The sequence below is a fragment of the Coturnix japonica genome, chromosome 1, assembly GCF_054131305.1.
Source record: "Coturnix japonica strain WE chromosome 1, WE-NBRP24, whole genome shotgun sequence".
Lineage (NCBI taxonomy): Eukaryota > Metazoa > Chordata > Aves > Galliformes > Phasianidae > Coturnix > Coturnix japonica.
The window spans coordinates 54,244,947-54,265,892 of record NC_140663.1 but is presented as its reverse complement, the minus strand read 5'-3'; the positions used below and the strand labels follow the sequence as shown (position 1 = coordinate 54,265,892).

Genomic DNA, 20,946 nt, shown 5'->3' with positions numbered 1-20,946 from the left:
AATTTCATGTTTTGGGCCTTTATAAAAGAGCATGAAAAAGGGACTAGTGGTTGTACAAAGTGCATTTTTTTCCTCAGAAATAATTTATTCCACAGCAAAATGAAGAGGTAGCAATAATTGTTCTCCATCAAATCCTGTGCAGCTGGCTAAATAATATGCTTTTACAATAGAGAAAGTTGCATGCTGTTTTGTCTTCATCTTATGCCAACAAGACTTTACCATTTAATGCCAGCTGAAGGAACAGTATGGTTCATTGAAGTACTGTAGAGCTATCCTGAATTTTATCCTGTACCTTTTTTCCACTGATATTTTGTAGAAACAATATGGTAATATCATCACAATATAAAAAGGATCCCTGAAACACAATATGAGGGTTCTTAAACTTTCATAATCTGGATTCAATAACAGCTATAGAAAGAGACAATGAAACCTTTTTTCCTTCCCTCTTTAGTCCCATGTGTAGCCAAGCCATTTTTTTCTCATTTTTGTTCCCTTTTGTTGAGTTTACTTGAGCAGCCATAATTCTGCAGCTCAGCTTAAAGAGCGTAATCTTGGATTTCCGTCAGAATTGTTACAGTTATACCGTGTTCTATATGAATTGACTGAGGCTTTTGGAACATGATGGCTTACTTCAAGATCAAACATTAAGTATGTGGCTTTTGGCAGTTTGCAAGTCTCATCTTTCCTGAAATCTCCCAATAGCGCAGCCTTTTCAACCAATGACCCTGGGAGAACCTGATTTGAGAATATGAATTTAAAAGCCAAAGAAATGTATCTTTACAACAACTTATTTGTTATAGACTAACAATACGCTTTTCAGCTCTACCTTGCTTTGAAACTGCTGCCTGTACAATTTCAATGCGCTGCATTACTGTTTGTTAAATTTATGCCAGAGGTATGGGCTTTAAATCTCCTTTATGTGGTTCCTTAATAACAAGAGTAGTAAGGTAGATAGCAGTTAGACTGCATTATCGAGGTATTTTTTCTAGATAATAACCTATCTTTAGGCCTTTATAGGACATAATCTTGCCGTGGATGTAGTACAACATGTGTTGTAGGAGCTAAATTGAAATTTTAGGCAACAGGACATGTACTTTTCCTATCTTATGTTGACCAAAAAAGAATAAATTTGGAAAAGAAAAAAAAATCCATAAAAAATGGAAAAGATCTGTATGGCTCTTTGTTGAGTTACGTTGCTGTTATCAGTGAAATTGACAGCAGATGCTATCAAATGATATTGAAAATATATGAAAAGATGCAATAATGAACCTATGGGATTTCATGCTGTACAGGGAACTCCAGCATTTTGCTTTGGTCCGTCCTGCTATTGAACAATGTTGGAGAGAACTGTCAAAGATATGCCTGTTTGGTCATTATTGTTTTTAGATTGCACCATATGTGAGAGAGTTAAAACTGAGCATTGTAGGAATAAGAGACAGATGTGGGGTTTTTATGTTTTTGGTTTTGGAAAGGCGACTCAAATGTCAAAATTAAGAAAGATGAATTTGTAGCATTGACGAGTCTTCAGGACTTGAAGATTTTTATTGTTGTGATTTCTGTTCCTTTTTGACACATTTAGGTCATCAGCAGTAAAAATGAAAAAATGTGTTTTGTTCGTTGGGAGAAAATAATCCCCTGTAAGCAGATGGCATTAGGGAACAGCATAGCGCTCACCTTAGATAGTCAGCCTGCACGTTTTTGAGAAGGTAGCTAGAAACTTGCTAGTGATGTGGTGGACACACAGAGTTTTCTTTAGTTGGTTTATTCTCCTTTTCCAAGAACTTCTCTGTCTAGAGACTATTTTCTCTACAGAAAGTTGCCTCTGAGTAAAATGGTGTAATCTAAGTGTCCTTATATCTTTTTTTCCTCTTTTTTTTTTTTTTTTTTTTAATTAGGTGTCTATAAGACATGCTCCTCTCTGTGTTTGTGAAAGATTGTGTGTTCTGTGTGTCATTACCTGATATAGATCTGCTTGTTTGGTCCTGTATTCTTGAACTGCTTGATTTCTGGACACTGTTTTCACAAACTCTAACTCTTTTTCTTTCGCATCTCTTTCCTGGATTTGCTGCTTCCTTCAGTCTCACATCAAGGTCAGTATTCATTTTAATAAGGGTGTTTATCGTGGTGGTGTCTATTAAGCTAATGTTGAGGTCTCACAGATGATTGCACATCAAATTGCATGATCACAAAATAAAGGATCAGAGATTTGGTCAATGCTGTGTAGGAGGATGGGTTGGAAGGAAACGTGTTTAGAAGAAAACTGTACTTAAAGGAAGAATTTGTATCAAGCCCACTGTAAATCAATGTTGTTGTGCACTGTGAAGAATGGGGGGAAAAAAGCAAGATGATTTAAATATCTTTGTCTGAGGTTTCAAGAAGAAATACTTGAACTTCAGCCTTATTCTCTCATATACGTTGTCAAGTGCAAAACTGGTTGCCTTAAAATACTAGTCACCCTACTTTCTTAATTGCTGGACTTTTTCATTGTGTCTGTGTCCGAAACCTTGTGTTGATGTTGTAGAAGCTAACAAGAGATGATATGTTTTGGAATCTTATAGCTATGGCATAATTTTTTACTTTGTCTTTTCAAAGCAGTCGCGGAAGGTAGACTCAGAATTTTGGTAGTGAAATAGCTAGGAATGGACTTCTATGACCTATGTAATCTAACAAGTCAAAGTGCATGATCTAACAGCCCTCAGTTACCTAAAAACACTTGGAAACCATTTTGAACTCTTGTCTTTGCTGATAAAGTCAGTTTGGTAGCAAGCATCCGTGACTCTTGAGGGATGATTATAATTGTTTCAGGCAGTGCCTTTACCCGGAATGCTTCCGTTTTAATGACTAAAATTCTGAGTTATTGACCAACATCCGGCTTTTCTGTTCCTGATCAACACTGTGAAAAATGTGGTGGTCAATGGAATCCCACGATGGCGTGATGCTGCTGACGCCTTTAAATTGTGTTGGTGTTCTGAAATTGGCTTGGCACAGACATTATGCCTGTGGCCTTGGCTGTATGTTTTCCTTCCTCCCACAGACTGGAAAAAGATTGGAAGTTAATCGTGCTGTCCATCAATACCTTCTGTATTCAGTGTGTTGTTCTTGCATACTTGTAACTGCTGATGAAAGGAGGACTGTCCTTGAATGACCGTCTTCTTGCAGTTCCCCAGGAATAGGACTGCCAGGAAGCTTTTTTGCCCTGTGAGCATTCTCATCTGAAATACTTAGAATGTTTTTTGTTGTTGTTTTGGGTGGGGTTTTTTTTTTTTGTTTGTTTGTTTTTTGCCTTAGTGCTATTTACATTGGGTAGTCTGTGTTTGCTGGTTGCCACCATGTATGAAGTTCGATATCCTTTCTTTGGCTGTTCAAGGCCTAAATGTTATGAAATCCATCTGTCAGAGGTATTTCAGCTTTAACCCATATGTCTTTTATCAGTATCTGCACCTATGGTGGAATTCATAATAAACAAGAGAGGGATCTGGTTTTAGGGTGCTGTTTGGGGGATTTATTTTATTATTATTATTATTATTTTAATGAATAAATTGCTATTCCATAAAGTTTTGTTCTAAATGGAAGCTACAACTTTATTTCTCTTTTAATGGTGTTACAGCAGTTAGTTTTTTTCAGACATCAAAGCAAGTGCAACTTCCCAAAAAAGAACTGGGTATATGCACAATCACATTAGGCATGTCTGTCTTGTAGAAACACGAAAGTACTTCAAATGTTATCTGCTCTCATTAACAACAGCTGTGCTTACCGCAATCAGCGCAAAACCTTTGAATTTTCTGATCTGACTAATAAGTTTCCATCATCTCTCTCCTGTTGATAAACTCAATGAACCGGAGCATGAAAATGCAATCCACATCACTTTTGTGTTGTGGCATGTACTAACTGTTTAAAAGTCTGAAAGCCTAAAGTAGCTGTTGTAATGGTTGAGAATAAATAAAATAGACTTGGAAGGTGGGATTAAATCACTTTTCCATACAGATTTTTTTCTAAGCCATCTCTGTTAATGAAAGTTTTACATAGAGAACTATCTAATGCTGAGTTCAAGGGAGTAATAAAACCAATAACACTACTCTGGTGTCATTTGCTTCAGCAGTGAAAAAATTAAAGAAATACCATGAAGTCATAGTCTACAGTTCTTTTAAGCAATTCTGATGTATACATGTCACGAAAGTTGAGATGTAATTACTATAAAATAGAAAAAGTTATCAAAGATATCCTGAAGTTCTCTGGATTCTTTGTTATTCCAAAGAAAATTTGATGCAATTGGAAGTAATAAAAAATTCTGTAAGCCTTGTTTCCACATGGCAAAGTAGCATGGTGATTCAATGAGTAAAGGCTGGTGGCATCAATCCAGACAGAAGTCCATGTAAAATATAATGCCAGAAAACAACACAAGAATATAACAGCCTTATAAAATCAAAGTAAAAACAGAACACTAAATCTGGGGGAACTGTCTTATTCCTTTTTCCAGAGTCCCAAATTTCTGCTACACATCTAATGACCAGGGAAATATTTAAAACATGGCATCCTTCTGTAAGAAAATGATAGATAATATTTCTTAGAAAGTTAAGCAACTTTAGAAAATTCAGAATACTATTCAGTAGCAATAGTAGGATAGTTCTGCTCAGAAAACAGAAATCAGGGCATGGAGCTGAACCTGCTGGCTAGGCAAGGCTTTCTGTTCTTTGTTTGTATTTTATTTGGTATTTAAGTGCATACCTGTGTAGATGATTGGTGCAGGATTAGACAAGGGCAGTGTTAGCCATCTTTCCTGTAACAAACTTGTGCTTCTATTCCATGTGGACCTCAGAAAATATATTTTTACTGTGCAAGTGAATGGAGCATGGGCACATGTTGCCCAGTGAGTTTGTGGTGTCTTCTCCATGGAGGTGTTTAAAAAACAGTGGACAACATGCTTGAGCAGGGGCTAGTCCAGGTTGACCCAGTGGGCCCTCCTAACCTCAACCATTCTAAAGTTCCATATTAATTGTAATAAATAAGAAAATAAATAAATGTGGTGTGGTAAGTTACAGGCGTACAGTTGAATTATTGTCTATGGCACTATGGATTTTTCATTGTTATGGAAATAACCCTTAGTATACTGTGCCATGTACTGTATCTAAGAAGCTGTGTTTCTGAGTACTGAGAAAGCGCCTGAACTAATTTCAGTGCAAGTGTGGCTGGCTCTCCAATTTCATACCTTCAGGGAATTCACTTTAGCCTTCATTTTTGACACCATGCTGATCATTTACCACCTCAGGAAGTGATAAAAACGTCAAATATGTGAGTCAGCAGTGGTTAGTTCTGGGCAGTGGAGCCAGATACATTGGTTTCAAAGTAGTTTTCATTTATATGTCTTTCATCTCTAAAAAGTAATGTCCTCTAATAATTGTTTTCTGTTTAATGTCTTTTCCTTTAATTTTACTTAAATTTTTAAAAATGGTTTTATGGGATTGTTTACATAAAAAAGCACTCTTTTCTTGTAGGAGTTGTCCATTCCTTGTGAATGAGGAAAAGGGGTAAAACATCTGTAAGATGATAGTGGGAAACAAAAGATTGAAGAAGTCAGACTTTTTGGTTGTTAAGGCTAGATAGCAATAAGTAGAGCACAAACACCGTGTTTTTTGTTAAAATAGGTCACTGGCAAAGTCTTTAGGATTTGCTTTAGGAATAGAGATTTCTTTATCCATTTGAAGTGGAATCTGTAGCTTTTCTGTCAAAGGTCGTTTTTTCTTGCCTTGTTTCACCGCATCTTAACAAAGCAGTTATTCACAGCTGTACATCATCTCAGAATTCTCATTTTCCCTCAGTCTTGTATGATCTGATTTCTTTCCTGCTACCTGCTGAAAATGACTTAACTGATGAGCTGTTTTTCTTTTTATGTTATTGCTCTATTTTCAGTACACATAATCGCAAAGCATACAGCTTTCCTGTGGGAATTAGAATGGAGAGGCACATGGGGGGCTGTTTATATGTCAGCAGTACACTGTGAATTCTGAGTTCTGAATCCCTCACAATTTTCCTTTTCTGGATATAAGTGAAAGCAAAGCATCTTACCATACTATTTGAAAAATCAAAACAAAACATTACATAGAAAACATTTTATTAAATGTCTTTATGTTAATTACAAAGTTAACAAGTTATCTAGCATGTCATCAGAAAATTATCTGAAATTATCGTTCAAACTTAATGCAGCGTTAAACATTTTGACTAACCCGTATGCGTCACATCACATTTAGTCAAATGAATAAAATCTGAACATTATTTTTCTTCTTTAATGACTAACTTCTATGCAAAATGTACCCCTCAAATGGCTAGACTTTTATTTCTGTCAAAACTCTAAAAGCCAGATAGGGTATGGACAGATAGTGAATTTGTGATTTGAATTAATCTTGGTATAAGTGCTTTCCTAATGGTCTAACAAAATATAACTTCTTGTTCTGATAACTTCACTGATAATGACTGCTTTCAGATTTCCTATCTCTTTGAGCTTACTGGCAGAGTCTGCAGGAGTGAAGCATTACCCACAGAAGTGTAGAGCAAGTTATAGACTATTTAAGCAAATTAGGAATATGCAGGTTGATGGAATCAGATCAGATACGTACAAGATTGCTGAGGGAGCCAGCTGATGTCATTGCAAGGACTTTTTCTATCATCTTCAAAAACTTATGGCTGTCAGGGAACATTCCTGATGACTGACAAACATGCCCATTTTTAAGAAGGATGAGAGTCCAAAGAATTATTTGGAGCAGATCCTCCTGAAGGCCATGTTCAAGAATGAACAAGAAGCTGATAGGGAACAGCCACTACCATTCAAGGTGACCTCCTTGCCTTAGATGAGAGCCATTGGAACTGTTGTGTTTTAGATGTGACTTAATACTTTGCTGTTTGACAGAGAACATTTCTTACTATGACTGTTTGCTTTCAGTCATGAATGACCAACAGCTCTGAGAGGCATAGTGCCCCCATCTCTTAGGTAACTCAACACGCTCAGTTCAAAGCAAAGAGCTTTCTACATGGAATGTTATTATGTTATCAATTCCTTTACAGCATAAAACAGCTTTGGTGAAAATTGGGATGGAGTTTGATGGTAGTTTTGGAATGACATTAGGTTTTCAGTAATTCATTTCTAGAGTAATCCTTTCAAACATTTCATAATGAGCTTGATCACTTGCAGTGCCCTATCTCCTTCTCTGAAAACCAAGAGTGAGAGAACATTATAAATCTGAGGTATAAAACAATCTGTATAGATAGACCAGAAGTGCCTAATTTAGTCCTAGAAATTACAGCTGCCAACAGTTGGCAGTTGCCAAGCCAGCGAGCTTGGTGCCAGCCTTGACAGAAGATTGCAGAAGGCTCCAAACCAATGTAAGACTCATGTGAGGCCACTTTCCTTTTAGTTCCTATACTCCTTTGTTGCTCAACTCCCTCCTAGTGTGGCATGTGAACTTGCGACTTCCCAATGCCATTCATTTACTGTAGCTCACCAGATGGTAGCTCTAAAAAACATATGTTGTCTTCCTTAGCTTCCACATCAGTGCAACTTGGTCTTTATCAATCCCACTGGCACTAACAGCACTGACCAGATTGTTTCCATGGTGAGTGCCAGCAAAACTCAGATTGTCTGCAAACTTCCTGTTGCATTTTTAATGTCTTGAGTTGCTCACACCACTTTTGATGAAGTCCTAAAGGCTAGGAACTGAGAGAGGGATAACGTAGTACAATCTTACCATTAAAAGTGTATGGCAAGACTACCTTCATCATGCATTCACCATGCCAGCTTCAGTGGGGATACTGTCTCCAAGAATACATTATTTTGCAGTCATTTCCTGTCACACCTTTTCTCCTTCACCAATATTGTGTTCAGTGTTGGTTTATTCCTTCTCTAGGCCTGCCTTTCTCTGATGTGTTCTGCACTGTGTGCTCCCTTAGTTCTTTTTGTCTAAAGTGTTCATAAAGAAAAAGGTGTACTGGTTTAATCTTTGAATTTTCAACTGGTAGGATACTTGGTTATGCTAGATGTGCCTGAATTTTTTGGCTACTAATACAAAGTAGATAGCAGCAATGTTATTAACAGTTTCTTCTTGTAACCAACTACAATAACGATTTACTCACTTCACTTTTCACTGTGTAATCTTTAACTTCACATAGATACTACTGGCAGAAAATGATATCAGTGTCGCATAAAGAATTGAGTAATCAGCTAAGAAATAGTTTTAGTACTATATCCTTGTAACAATATATATGTAAAAAACCTTAAAAACAAACATTTCTTCATTATTTGCAATGTCATTGCTTTAAAGTATTGATATCCTATTAGTTAGAATAAGATATATTTTTCCTTTAGCATCGCTTGCTATTTGTTCCCTTGCACTTTGCCCACATCTTTTCTTTTTTATCATTACTTCAGAATGAATAGTGCTAAGGCAAAACATAGGCTTCACTAAAAATCAGTTTCAAATCCATAGCAAAACCATACTACTAACTACTATTCCTCAGTCTCTTCATGCACACTTATCAGAACCAAATATTTCCTTAGTGTCTTTGATGTTAAAGTTTAACAACACTAGTGAAGGCTTCTTGACATTCTTGCATCCTTGCTCTGGGAAGCTGCTAAGGGTATCAGCACTAAAACTACAGGATTTTATGCAGCTTACTGGTCTTAATGACACATCTTGTGCATAGTTTTTTATTGCTTAAGGCTTTACTTCCATGTAAGTTGGATATTTTGCAAGTACATTTCTCTCTGAGAGTTAATTATCTTCCTTCTGAATGGAGAATTTAAAAGATTTTATTTTAAAGTCTTCTTGTTTTTACTGTAGAATTTCAGGAGTATGTTTTTGGCAGATCAGCACATTTGTTTTATCCCCTTTGGAGGGTGGGAAACAGTTTCAGAAGCTCATATGAATTGCTGATACTTTTCAGATACAGGCATAATCTTCCCCAGATACGGGGAAGTATTTTATCTTTTTTTTTTTTTTTTTTTTTTTTTTAGTTGATTTCTTAAGTATTCTAGAGAGAAAGGAATAAATTTGCTTCTTCCACATCTTGGAATAGCAGAGAATGTTTTTTGAATTACAGTTAGAGAAATTCTTGGCTTTATTTTGATGGAGAAAGAAACTAGAAGTCTTGTATTTCTGTATCCTATTTTGACTACATCCTCTATAATTTTTAATGAGATTTTTAATACTGGTTAAAATCTTAATCTGTAACTTATATCTTCGTATACAGGGACAGTTAATCTGTAGAAAACATATGAGATTTGTATTAGAAATATTCTTCTTGACAGTAAAGTCTGTTGTTTCTTTATCTGTCCTAAAGATTATGAACTTTCACCAATTGCATAGAAGATTAAATTCCTTGAAAGAGAGAAAAGATTTGTACCTATTTGTATCACAGTTTTAGGCTGCATCAAGTCATTTGTGTTGGTAAAGTGATCAAATCCAATCAATTCAAATCTGAATTTTGCCTCACTTGTCTCAAGGTAACCAAGTAAAAAATAGTTCACTGGAGTAGTAGATAAAGAGTAAATGAAGAGTAGATAAAAATGTATCTTCCTCTGTAGATACTCCAAACTAGAGATAATGTAATTAGTGAACTTCATAATCAATAGGGATGTCAGTGACTGACATCAGATGTCTGAAGCATGGGGTGTCTTGTGCCTGTGGATGGATTTCAGCAGGTTTTGTTGTTTTTTCTTCCCATCCACCTGCAGAATATGTCCAAAAGAGTCAATTTACCCGTGATACTCACAGACATACTTATTCTGTAGAAGATCCGTTCAGTGTGAAATGGTGGAATTCTCTCCTGAAAAGCATAAGCCAGTAACCTTGTCCATACACATTACCAAGGCTATAAACCAAGACAGGAACCTCTGGTGAAGAAATGCTCTCAGATGTTGCTTGCAACATAAATTCTGTATTCAGAAAGTTTTCCACAAACCCTATGGTATTCATTTGGTTTGTGAAACTCTCCTGTTTACACTCCGGAGGCCTACAGCTGACAGACTGAAAAGACAGTACTATAGCTATATCAGAGATGCAAGAACCAAGCCATCTGCACTATTTTGGTTGGCTATTCAGCTCTGTGTGGTATATTTACTACAAATAATGCTGCTGTTCCCCACTTTCCAGGCAGTCAAAAGTCCGGAACAAATCATTTCAGTAGGCACAACTTAACCTGTTGAGAGCTGTCAAAGCCAGTGCTCTTATGTCTTTCATAAGAGGAGTTACCTCTTCATAAATCTTGCTAAGCACCAGAAATTCTGCAATTCTGAGAGACACTGTTGTCTGTATTCTGTATTATAAACTGGTCCCTCCAAGTGGATGCCAAAATAGAACTGTATATTCCCCATCTCAGATTCTGATGTTAATGAAGATACAGTAGCAAAATATAGTTTGGTTATCATGATGATGTTGCTTTTCCATCAACCCCATCATTTTGCATTCTTTTCGCAACATTATCTCTGGGCATTGCTGAGTTTAATCTTGTCAGAAGGTTCAGACTTGGAACTACTTCTTTATAGCTAGACGCATAAACACCTTTACTTTTAAATCTATATAGTTAATCTGCTAGGAAGACTCTTTATGAAAGCAATTTGGTCCGTAAGTAGACAAAACAAATAATGTATGGTTTTGATACAGGCATACCAGCAATGTACAAATCATCAGGCTTTTAGCCCTGAAACAGACTGTTGTATAGTCTTTTAGAAAGATTCTTTAAGCATCTCTGTCCTCATGTCGTTTCCTTGGAGCCACTCTGCCTTTTTTCTCTTTTCCAACGAGACAAGATTCTGAATGTCCTCATACGTGGTTTTTGTTGTTGTTTTTTGATATAATAAGTCCTCCTCCAATGAGTTGGTATGAGGGCTGCTCCAAAAGTAATGCCTTCTATTTTATTATTTTGGCCCACAATATCAGAAGCAGATGTTGATGATATGGCAGTAAATGTTGAACCTCCCCACCAATATCTGATTTCATTTTGTTGACTTGCGACAGATAGCAGCAGAGGGGCAATCTGACCAAAGGCTGTCTGACATGTATGTGAATCTGGTGTGTCACTGACTTCTTCCATGCAAAAAAAATGTACCCATTGGCACTTGTTATTACTTGCGGAACGTTTATGGAGACCTAACTGTGGATGTGAGCACAGTGAGGCAGTGAGTGGTGCATTTTAGGAGTGGCAACAGCCATGTGAAAGGCAAGCCACATTCTGGATGGCCATTCATGGCTCTCACACTATGAAGAACCTCTCAGACCATCAGATCATTTGTGCAAATAATTGGCTAATGGTGGTGGCTGTGTTGAAAAAACAGTGTTTTGAGTGTTTTGTAGCTGAGAATTTGCTCTATCAAACAATGTTGCGTTCTTTGCATCTGTTGTAGCGTCCATGGAAATAAATAGGAGGCATTACTTTCAGAGTAACCTACGTACATTCATGTGCTTTCTGCTTTAGTAACTGTTTGTTTTAATGCCTTTTATTGAAAACTGTGTTTTCAGTAGATGTCACCTTGAAACACGAAGATTCTTCAACATTTATTCTTTCAGAAGAACGGAATAATTTGCAACCCTTATCCCAAACTTGTGAAAAACTTCAGAAGAGGACTTGTCCTTATTGATATTTGGTCCAATGTTTGCTGTAAAGTAACCATAAGCTACTCTAGCATAGTTTTTAAATGACTTGTTTTTTAAATGTTATTTCCCCTGCCTTATATTTAACTTTTGTGTTTGTTTTTGTTTCAATGGCTGATTTCACATTCCATTTTTTTAATTATTGTATGTATCAAGTATTATTCTAGAAGGAATGAAAAGATTGCATACTCTTATGAAAGAAAACAACTGCTATATTTTGATTTGTTTTCTTTTCTGGCTGGTGGGACTGCAGTGAAAAGAGACGTGTGTGATCTCAGATCACAAAAATACCTTCTGAAACCTCAATAAAATGCCATTCATAAGGAAGATTTTATTGCTGCTTAGAAAATACTTTTTTCAGCCAAATCATGCAGGTCTTTTGAGCAGAGAGTGACTGGCTGTGTGTGATCTGTTCATAGGGTGGTTGGCTCATGCATTGGAATTGAAGGTAAAAAGAACAGCCCTTCTGGGAGCTCTTCCCACACTGCTAGGGCCAAATTCAACTAACTCAGCATGTAGCTAGGAGAAGGAATCCACACTGAGGCCTCATCAGTCTTATTGATAATGTCATTTTTGGCTTTGCATCTGTTTACTCAATTAACAAAAGCAGAAGAAGAAAATACAATAAAACAAAATTATTTGTTGAACTACTGAATACTGTTATTAAGGTCCTCAAAGCATTTTTATTTTTCCTAACAAAGGAACACACATATCATCATCATACAGCATTATTATAGGGTTCACCTTGAATTTGTGTTTTTAATGCTCTCAAATTTAATAAAAATGAAGAATATGGAACTTGACGTGTAATTAATTTGATATTTAATCTCTGAAACCTGATTTTGAATTTGACATCAATTATGAAATTATGGTATGCGTTATTTTTATCACATTTATTTTCTACTGAGTAGATATTGAGAGGTTAAATAGTTGAGAAACTGCACTTTAGTTTTTAAATGAAGTAGCAGAGTGAGTATCTACAGAAATGGAATTAGATTTTAATGGAAACGTGGTGCTGTGGGTGTGTAACTGAAGGTTTTTTGCTTGCTTTGCTCTTTTATTTTAGCAGATTGTGTCTGACCCTGTCTGAAATTGAACCTCTGCTTTGCTTAATTTGCTATAGACTTCCTGGACTATAATGAAGACCCTCCTGTTAATCTGTTGTTAATCTCTCAACTGTAGTCAGTTTGTTAAAGATCTTGTTCTTTTCTTCCGGTTACTTTGAGAATACTAAAACAGCACTCCAACGCTTTTTGTGTGTAATTGGCTACTACTGTTCTCTTGACTGGAGAACAGCTGACTTTATTACGTTTTTTTCAATCAAGAGACTGAAGACAAAAATACACTTTCCATGAAAAACGTTAGCTTGATAGTACTGAGTATGCAACTGAGATACTTGTGCTTGTCATCTTTTGTAAGATTTATCTTTCTGTGCATGTGTTTATTATGTATCTTTCTCTAAATTCTCTGACTGTATTAATAACTCATGACATTTCATTATTTGAAATGAGCTATGTATAAGCTTGATGTGGTGCTTATGTGTCAGGTGATGGGTTACTGTTAGAGGTATTCTTAAATAATAGGAGGATTTTAGACTATTTTCTGACTTGGAGTATTTAGTCCGTGCCTGATTTATATGCTTTATATTTTCCTGTATTTTCCCATCAGCTGTTTCTGGAAGAAGAAGGGTTTTTTTTAGCTGAAGTTAGAGATGGGCTGGCTGCATTAGAAAACATGAATCGATACTGGCAGCTAATTCTTAACGCCGAGGAAAGAAAACCAGCATAGAGTTGAGATTTGCATCTAGTCTTTGACCTTCACACTTCTTGATTCAGATGCTATAAGGACCCTGTCCTGAAAATTTGGGGCAAGCTGGTTTCTCCATAATCTTCTTTGTCTTCATCCCTTGCCCACTCCGGCAATCACTGAACACACTCTCTGTTTTATAAACTAGGGTTTCCTAGGTTCAGGAAATGTAGTTCACCCTCCCTATCTCTTAAAGCCACTGTGGGTCTTCTTGTCTCACATGCAACAGACCAGTTAAATTCTGAGAATCTGTTAATATTTTCATTGCTGTGTGTTACCTTGTCATATATCAGAACAGCGAAGAGCAACATAACAAAATGATGAGAGGTTGATGGAGGAGACTCACAAGCAGAAAAGGTGGCTGAATGCTTGAATTGGTCAGCTGTGCATACAGAAGAAGCTCAATGAATGTGTGTTATCCATTTTTTATCTCATAAACAAAGTAGAACAGAGGTGATGGTACTAGACCAGGTTGTTTGAAAAGCATAGTTAAATTATTTTGTGTTTTTTTGAAGTTAGTAACTTAATGCACCATTTCATTAACAGTAATGTAACTACTTAAGAAGCTGGAATTGTTTTGTAGAACCCAACAAAGCAAAGGAGCAGCCTCAGATAATGCTTATGCTCTAAAAAATAGTAATCTGGCCATATGAAGTTGCATAGTGAGCTTCAGCAGTATGTGACTTTCTTGATCCTAATTTTTCAATGAGTAAGATATGGAGCTTTGTTCAATCTTTGGCAGTTTTGCTTTGACTGTCAATCAGACACACAGTTGTGGTGATGGGACTATGTGATGTGGTCAGTCCTGTTTCCTACATCACTTATTTCACTTACTTTCATTATTTTCTTTTTTTTCTTGAGATTAAGGAATTAGGCTTTCCAAATACTGTCATTATTCTCTATGGCTGGGTGATCAACTGGGTGATCAACTACCAGTTAGGTAAAGTAAGTTTTAAGCAATTTAAGGCTAAAGCAAAACCTTTTAAAAGGATTTTTATTTTCTTATTTTCAATGTGAAGTGGCATTACTGAGAAGAGTTCCTCACTGACTTCCTTCTACTAAACTTCCCGAAAGGTAAATGTTTTTCTTTGTGCACAAAAACACTCTCAAAAAAAAAAAAATGGAAAATTAAAAATAATTCCTCACCTCATGTCACCGTGCTTATGAACTTTTGATTCTTAAGTTAAGGTGAAGGTTATGGCCATATGACCTTTAAAACAAAGAAGTGATGAAGGAAATGGTGCTGGCAATATCGCAAGTTGGACACTTCCCTTTGAGTTTTGAATCATTCCAGCTCAGATCACTAACATCCCTTTCAGTTGATGTTGACTTCTTTGCAGTAAAAAAAAGTTGTGTTTTTTTTTTAAACCCATCTAATCACTAATCAAAAGACTCCTAATAAAGATCTGGACAATGTAGTTTATTGTTTTCTGCCTTCTAGGATTGCTTTCTGGAATTTTTCTAGTTATAGTGTGTTTTGTTCTTTGACTTAAGTTGCAGCATTGTCAGCATTAGGCTCTTTTATATGGCTATATCTTTTATATCTCCATTTCATTCCACACAAGTGAATAAATGTACTGATCAGTGTCTCTCAGGACTTTGAAGTGTTTTTGAGGCCCTATTAGTGATTTATGCATTGTAGAATTCAGTGTTTCATAATATAATATTTTGAACTAAATAATACAGCACATACTTTTTTCTTTTCTTTTCTTTTTGCCTTTTCACAATAAATTTCACTGTGTGTGTATTGCATCCGTTTAGTTATCTTGAGAAGCAGTGTGCTTTAGAGCGGGTAGAGTTCCTCTGTCCATCAGGATTGGTAGCTGCAGCAACAGTGCACTGTCCTGTGGGTGGTGGTAATGTTACGTTAATGAAGGCTGTTGCTGAGCACAGTCTTTCTGACATGGCTGACTGACAGTGTGCCTACTTTTTAAGGTAAAAATAATTTCCAGGAATTTCAGTCAGATAAATAGAGCAGGCGGTTTCTTTAGCTGTGAGCAAAATGAGTGTGTGTTTTCCTAGAACACGTAGTCATCATTTGAAATATAATCAAGTGCACATTTTTTTCTTTAAGATAAATTTCTGTAGTGACTTGAATACACTGTAAATGTGCACTTATCCTTGGATCATTAGTATATCTCTGTTGTGTTTTAGGTGCATAACTTTGGGGAAAAAAAACATTGAAACGATAGTAGAAAGTTCAAATTAAATTCTGCATATTTTTGCTTATCTTTTTGTCATTTATTTTACAAGAATTTACCTGTAATTACCTCAGAAAAGATCATCAGGTTAGGGTAATAAATAGAAATATGTCAACATGTAGCATAAAAATCCATAGAAGGAAAGAATTAGCAGCTATCTATGCTGATGTGCATAACTGTGAAAGATAATTAGGATTGAAATGCAAAATTATTTAGGGTAGTATGGAATAATTTGATTTAATTTAAGCCTTAATACAATTAATATTATTAGGAATGAAAAGTCTTCCAAAGGACTTGCAGGTAACAAACTGAATTGGATCAGTCTTTTTAACGTTTTTCAGGAATACCCGATGGTAGATGGGTTTTCTGTTGTTCTCTTCTTCTTACAGGCAAAGTATTTGATAGATTCAAATTTCCAAGTACTTGATGTGACACTGCACAAAATGGAGAAAGGTTTTTAGCACTGGAAAAGATTTTTTACTTTTGAGTGCTAACTCTTTTTAGGAACTATACCTCCAGAGCTGTCATTGTCCAAAGGTTTGATCCTACCAATGACACGATTACCCAGCAGAGAGGTAATGCTGTAGGAACCTGTATTATCTGAAAGGTTTGTTGTCCAACTTTTTGTTGCTTTTTAACAAAGGTACAGAGTAGCTGTTTTATCCTGCATAGGAGTTCAAGTTTCCAGAACGTATGACAATTACAAACAGAAGTCTGAGTAATACTCAGTCATTTTAAGACTACATCTTTTAAACTGCTTCGAGAATTAGAGTATCTACTTAATTGTTGGGAAGGCATTCGTTTTGCACCAAACATGAGAAAGTATACATCATACAAACACACAGACCCTTATAAATACTCCTTTATTTGAAGAGCTTTTTTTTTTTTTTTTAAGAGATCTTGGAATGTGCAGGGAAAGATCTTCCTTATACATACTTTGATCAGGGTTTTGGTTTTATTAATATTGTTGTCTCTTATCTAAACAGCAGATAATAGTAACAAATACCACTTTCCCAGCAGGTGAATCTCAGTTTGCCAGTTAATAAAAAATAATTAATTCCCCTACTTTTTAATCTGGAAGTTGAATAAGAATCCTCATGTGGAGCTGAATGTGTTGGACTTGCATATTTTCATTTTATGTGTTAACTTAGCTGTACTTTCTCTGTTTATTTTGTAGGACAGCTAGAACCATGTATTGTACAAACTGAGTTGGTGCCAACATAATATATCCAATATGTTGTTTAATCATTGAGCAAGTCTGCTTTCAAACCGGGCAGCATGCCCATTACCAGTGAGCAGCACTGGGTTAGAGCAACTTAACAATTACACTGGTTGTGTTTTAAAAGCATTCTGACTCAAATCAGCTGTAACTGTTGGAAAAGGTATTTAAATACGCCAATAACTTTTTAACATCATCAGAAAATGACTTTTCTTTTATTCTCAGTCTCTGGAGGATGTCAGCACTTTTTCTCACTAATAGAAGTTTGTTTAGCACCAAGGAAAATATGCTATCTTTGCAACTTTTCCAGCACCAGTTGGCTTACATTGCAAAAAGTATAGCTCAGTGTTGAACCTACATTTTTGAAAGAGCTCAAAGCACCATCTAGGCCTGTGCCACGTAATTTGGACATATATATCGCAAAGAGGTATTTTCTTCATGACACTGTTGTTACTAGTTCTGAAGAAAATATTAAAGCAGAGTTGTTTGTGATCTATTCTAAAAGGTATTTCTGAAATACAGAGGAAACATTCTTCCTTCTCTGTGTGGATAACATAGAAGATAGGAGGCTAGTATATCATTCTGCTTTCTAAACAGTAAATTAAAGAGCTGTCTCTACTACTTGCATGATGTTTGGGGGAGATCTTGCAACCAAAGAATTCATCTTTTATTCCAAAATCCAAACTCCAGATATAATTATGGAGAAAAGGGCTGAGGAAGCAAAGCTAGCCTGTTTTGTTTTGATTGGACTAAAAGTTTAGACTTAAGTTCTCTGTGGTCAGGAGGCTGAGATTAAAGGGTCTGTAATTAGATTCAATACTCCATGTGTCTTAATGCCCAGAAAGGCCAAACCCTGTCTGCAAGCAGTGGTAGTTGCCAGGATCATCAAAAATAATTCATAGATACAAGTGAAAAGGAAATTATGCATGGTTTCTGAAATAGTTTGTTCTTGCTTGCTCCTTTCTGTGAAAAGAAAGGAGAGGAAATTCCTCAAAATATCTAGTAAACAAAAAGAACTTGATTTTGAAAAGGAATAGTTCTAGAAACAGATCGCCTAGAAATTGCAGGTAGTCTTCTATGTTCAAGTCATGCTGCAGCAGTTTTCCTTTCGATTCTCTTGTTGTGCTTATGTTAGATACAGTGGTACTCAAAGCAAAATGGATTATTTAAGTGTGTGTGTTTTTTATATGTCTATGTCTGCATGAGCAGAGAAAAGGTTTATTTGTAATACATACCTCAATCATGAGGACAAATGTCTCTCTTGATTAATAGCTTATACTAAACAGTTACTTTAAGGTTTTTGTTTCAGAAATTTCCACGTTTAAGCTAATAGTAATGACTAAAATGGTGTGTTCATTAGATTGGCTTAACATTTGATGGTAACACTAGGGGATAAATCAGCTTTGCCATGTGCAGAGTGACTGTATTTGAGGGCACCAATGCTTGCCAGCCCAGCTCACAAGCACGAGGCCTGACCAGAAGCTGGACTCCATTCTGAATGCTCTTCTCTCTTACAGGCAAGTTAAAGATCAAAATAAGAAAGTAGCAAATCTGAAGCACAAAGAGCAAGTGGAGAAGAAGAAGAGTGCGCAAATGCTGGAGGAGGCCAGGAGGCGAGAGGATAATCTTAACGACAGCTCCCAACAGCTTCAGGTAACTGGATAAGAGCAATTTGGCCAATGAGCCAGTAAGCTACATCACCTCCTGCTGTACCTACTGATCTATTTTCATAGACATTACACACAAAATATATTACTGACTATTTAAAATAAGACATCTATCTTAGAGCTCTTCAAAGAAAGCACCAGGGCTTTTGCTGTCAGTTCAGTTATGAAATGCATCATTGAAATAATTTGATCACTGCAACATTCAGATTGGTGCGGCATTTCCTCCTTTGCTAATCATCTAACAGCTTTATTCTTTAGCAGTTTTGTGTGTTTTCCTAGCTGATTTTACCTTATATTGTTCCTTTTCTTCAGCAAGTGAAAGATAACCAAGTAAGTATTGTTACAGTAAACTGAAATTTTTGTGGGGCAACTGAAAGGTCTTGTTTTCTGTTTACTCGGCCTTACTTGACAAGAACCTGCTCTACCTCATGAACTCTCAGTATGCTTTCTAGACAGTTTGCATTACTGTAGAAACCATAACATGCTGCTGCCTCCCCGAATTCTGGTTATCTCAAATCTGTCTAGTCATACCAAATCACCGGTATGAAACCAACTGAAATAGTTTTCAGTCTGCTCTAGGTTGGTAACAGCTGTAGATGGTTTCTCAAACAGTTCAGTTTTCAAGTGCTGTCATAGAGACATTAAACTGTTGCCATGAAATAGAATGAAGGCTGCATGATACCGAGAGAAGGTAATAAATATTTTCCCCGTGATTTCTTAAATTTACAAAAGCAGCTTTCCTTTTGGTGAGTGAAAATAAACATGGGAATCAGAATCTACCCTTGAGATCTGATAAGATTCATTTTAAAATCTTTAGAGAGCGTGCTTTCTCAAAGCTGTTTTCTTTGTTATCCTAGGTTAAATCCTGGTTCTTGGTACCAGCTGTGTTTGCCACTAAAACTACAATAAAGACATAGAATAAATCCTAATAGCTCACAAGCAAAGACAAATCCCCTCCTTAATTTAAACAGATACTTCTTTACTCTGTTCTGTGGAATTCCAGTGGGATGGTTTCAACTCTTTAAGAACTTTGGAAAGAACCACAGAAACATGTGTCCATGTGGAATGCTCTCAGATGCACCATTTTGTGGTTTTCCCTTTAGTTCAAGTCCTGCGTGAGCATCGCACTGAAATAGTTAAGTTCCAAGTGTATTAAAATGATTTCATAACTACACACTTTTTTTAAAGACTGGGATGTGGGTTTTCTACATCTGCTAATGGGTTTTGTGGCTGTAAGGCTATGGCAATGCACAAGGCTCTTGTTATGTGGCAGTTTAAGTTCAAATAACACAATCCTCCTTGTATTAGTGAACTATCTTTTAAAATTCCTAAAAAATAATCTAGCATATGGTTAGATTTTTAATCTGCAATTTGTATAAATCTGTATTTTAGGTTTGGAAAGGTAAGTAGTACTTGAAATCTGTTGTTCAACTGTTAGCGTGTTGTACTTACCAAATGCTACTATCACACGTGTTCATCTTTGTTTTATTTCTCTTAAAGCATGGCTTACCCTACTGGCTTTTTTCCTTGACATTGTTCTTTCACTTTTTGTTTTTCTTTCTGTTACACAAATGGAATGAACTGAAAAAAGCCTGACATTTGTTCTCTCCCAGCTCCTGTTAGCATACTAAAATGACTCTTTTTTTAGAAGTAATAAGTTATGTAATGTGTTTGTACAGCTATGCTTAGCAATGGACAGACAGTGACATTCCGGTTATTGATAACTTTAATTCCTATTAAAATTAGTTTAGTTTCTGATATTTCAAAGCGATTTTATAGCTTTGTGGGCAGCAATGAAACAGCTTTCACTCAGAAATTGACTAGTTAAAAGAATGGTGATGGTTTGTATTATTTGTAAGTGTTGTAGTGATAGAGATATTATAGATATAGGGCTAGGAATAGCATACTTAGGATAATTGTACAGTAAGTATTTCCTATTGTTTATTTATTTATTTTTACAATAAATGGCTTACATGTAGGGACTAGAAATAATTACAGTTGTTTCTTTTGAGGAAGCCAAATTATTTGATTTTTTTTCTCATTTTCTCTAGTGTTATTTTGTCGTGTCTTCAGTAGTTCTGCTGCTTTCCCTATAATGCTATGCAAGTATTTCTGAGATAAATATAGATACTAACAAATGCATGTGAGAACTTAAGACTGAAGTTGTATGTGATACTTAACATTGAAGTGTATAAGTTACCACAGTGTTAGTATTACCTGACTTTCCCTGGTTCATTCTGTTTTTGTGAATCTAACTGTCCCGTTTGGGTGGGCTCCATTTTAAAGAGCCTTTCCTCATATTCAACCCAAGGCTGAAGGGAATGCTTTCATTCACGGATGAAAAAGGTCTGTATGCCCTAATGAAAATATCAAGCTATGGTAAAATATAGAGTGTTTAATGACAAGTGACAGGCTCG

At 36.0% G+C, this 20,946-nt stretch overlaps 1 protein-coding gene across 21 annotated transcripts in view; it reads left to right on the top strand.

Moving 5' to 3' along the window:
• ERC1 (ELKS/RAB6-interacting/CAST family member 1) overlaps positions 1 to 20,946 on the top strand; it is a 273,756-nt gene that overhangs the window by 122,330 nt on the left and 130,480 nt on the right. For 12 of the 21 annotated variants that reach the window (XR_014936211.1, XR_014936209.1, XR_014936216.1 and 9 more), the window contains one exon: positions 18,380 to 18,515. Coding sequence is in view for 13 of the 21 variants with exons in the window: in XM_085521054.1 (XP_085377180.1) it covers positions 18,380 to 18,515 (136 nt within the window). In the remaining 8 variants the exon portion in view is untranslated. Of the gene's footprint in view, positions 1 to 2,078; positions 2,091 to 18,379; positions 18,516 to 20,946 lie in introns of all 21 variants that reach the window. The other 9 variants (XR_014936215.1, XR_014936210.1, XR_014936212.1 and 6 more) reach the window with 1 other exon arrangement.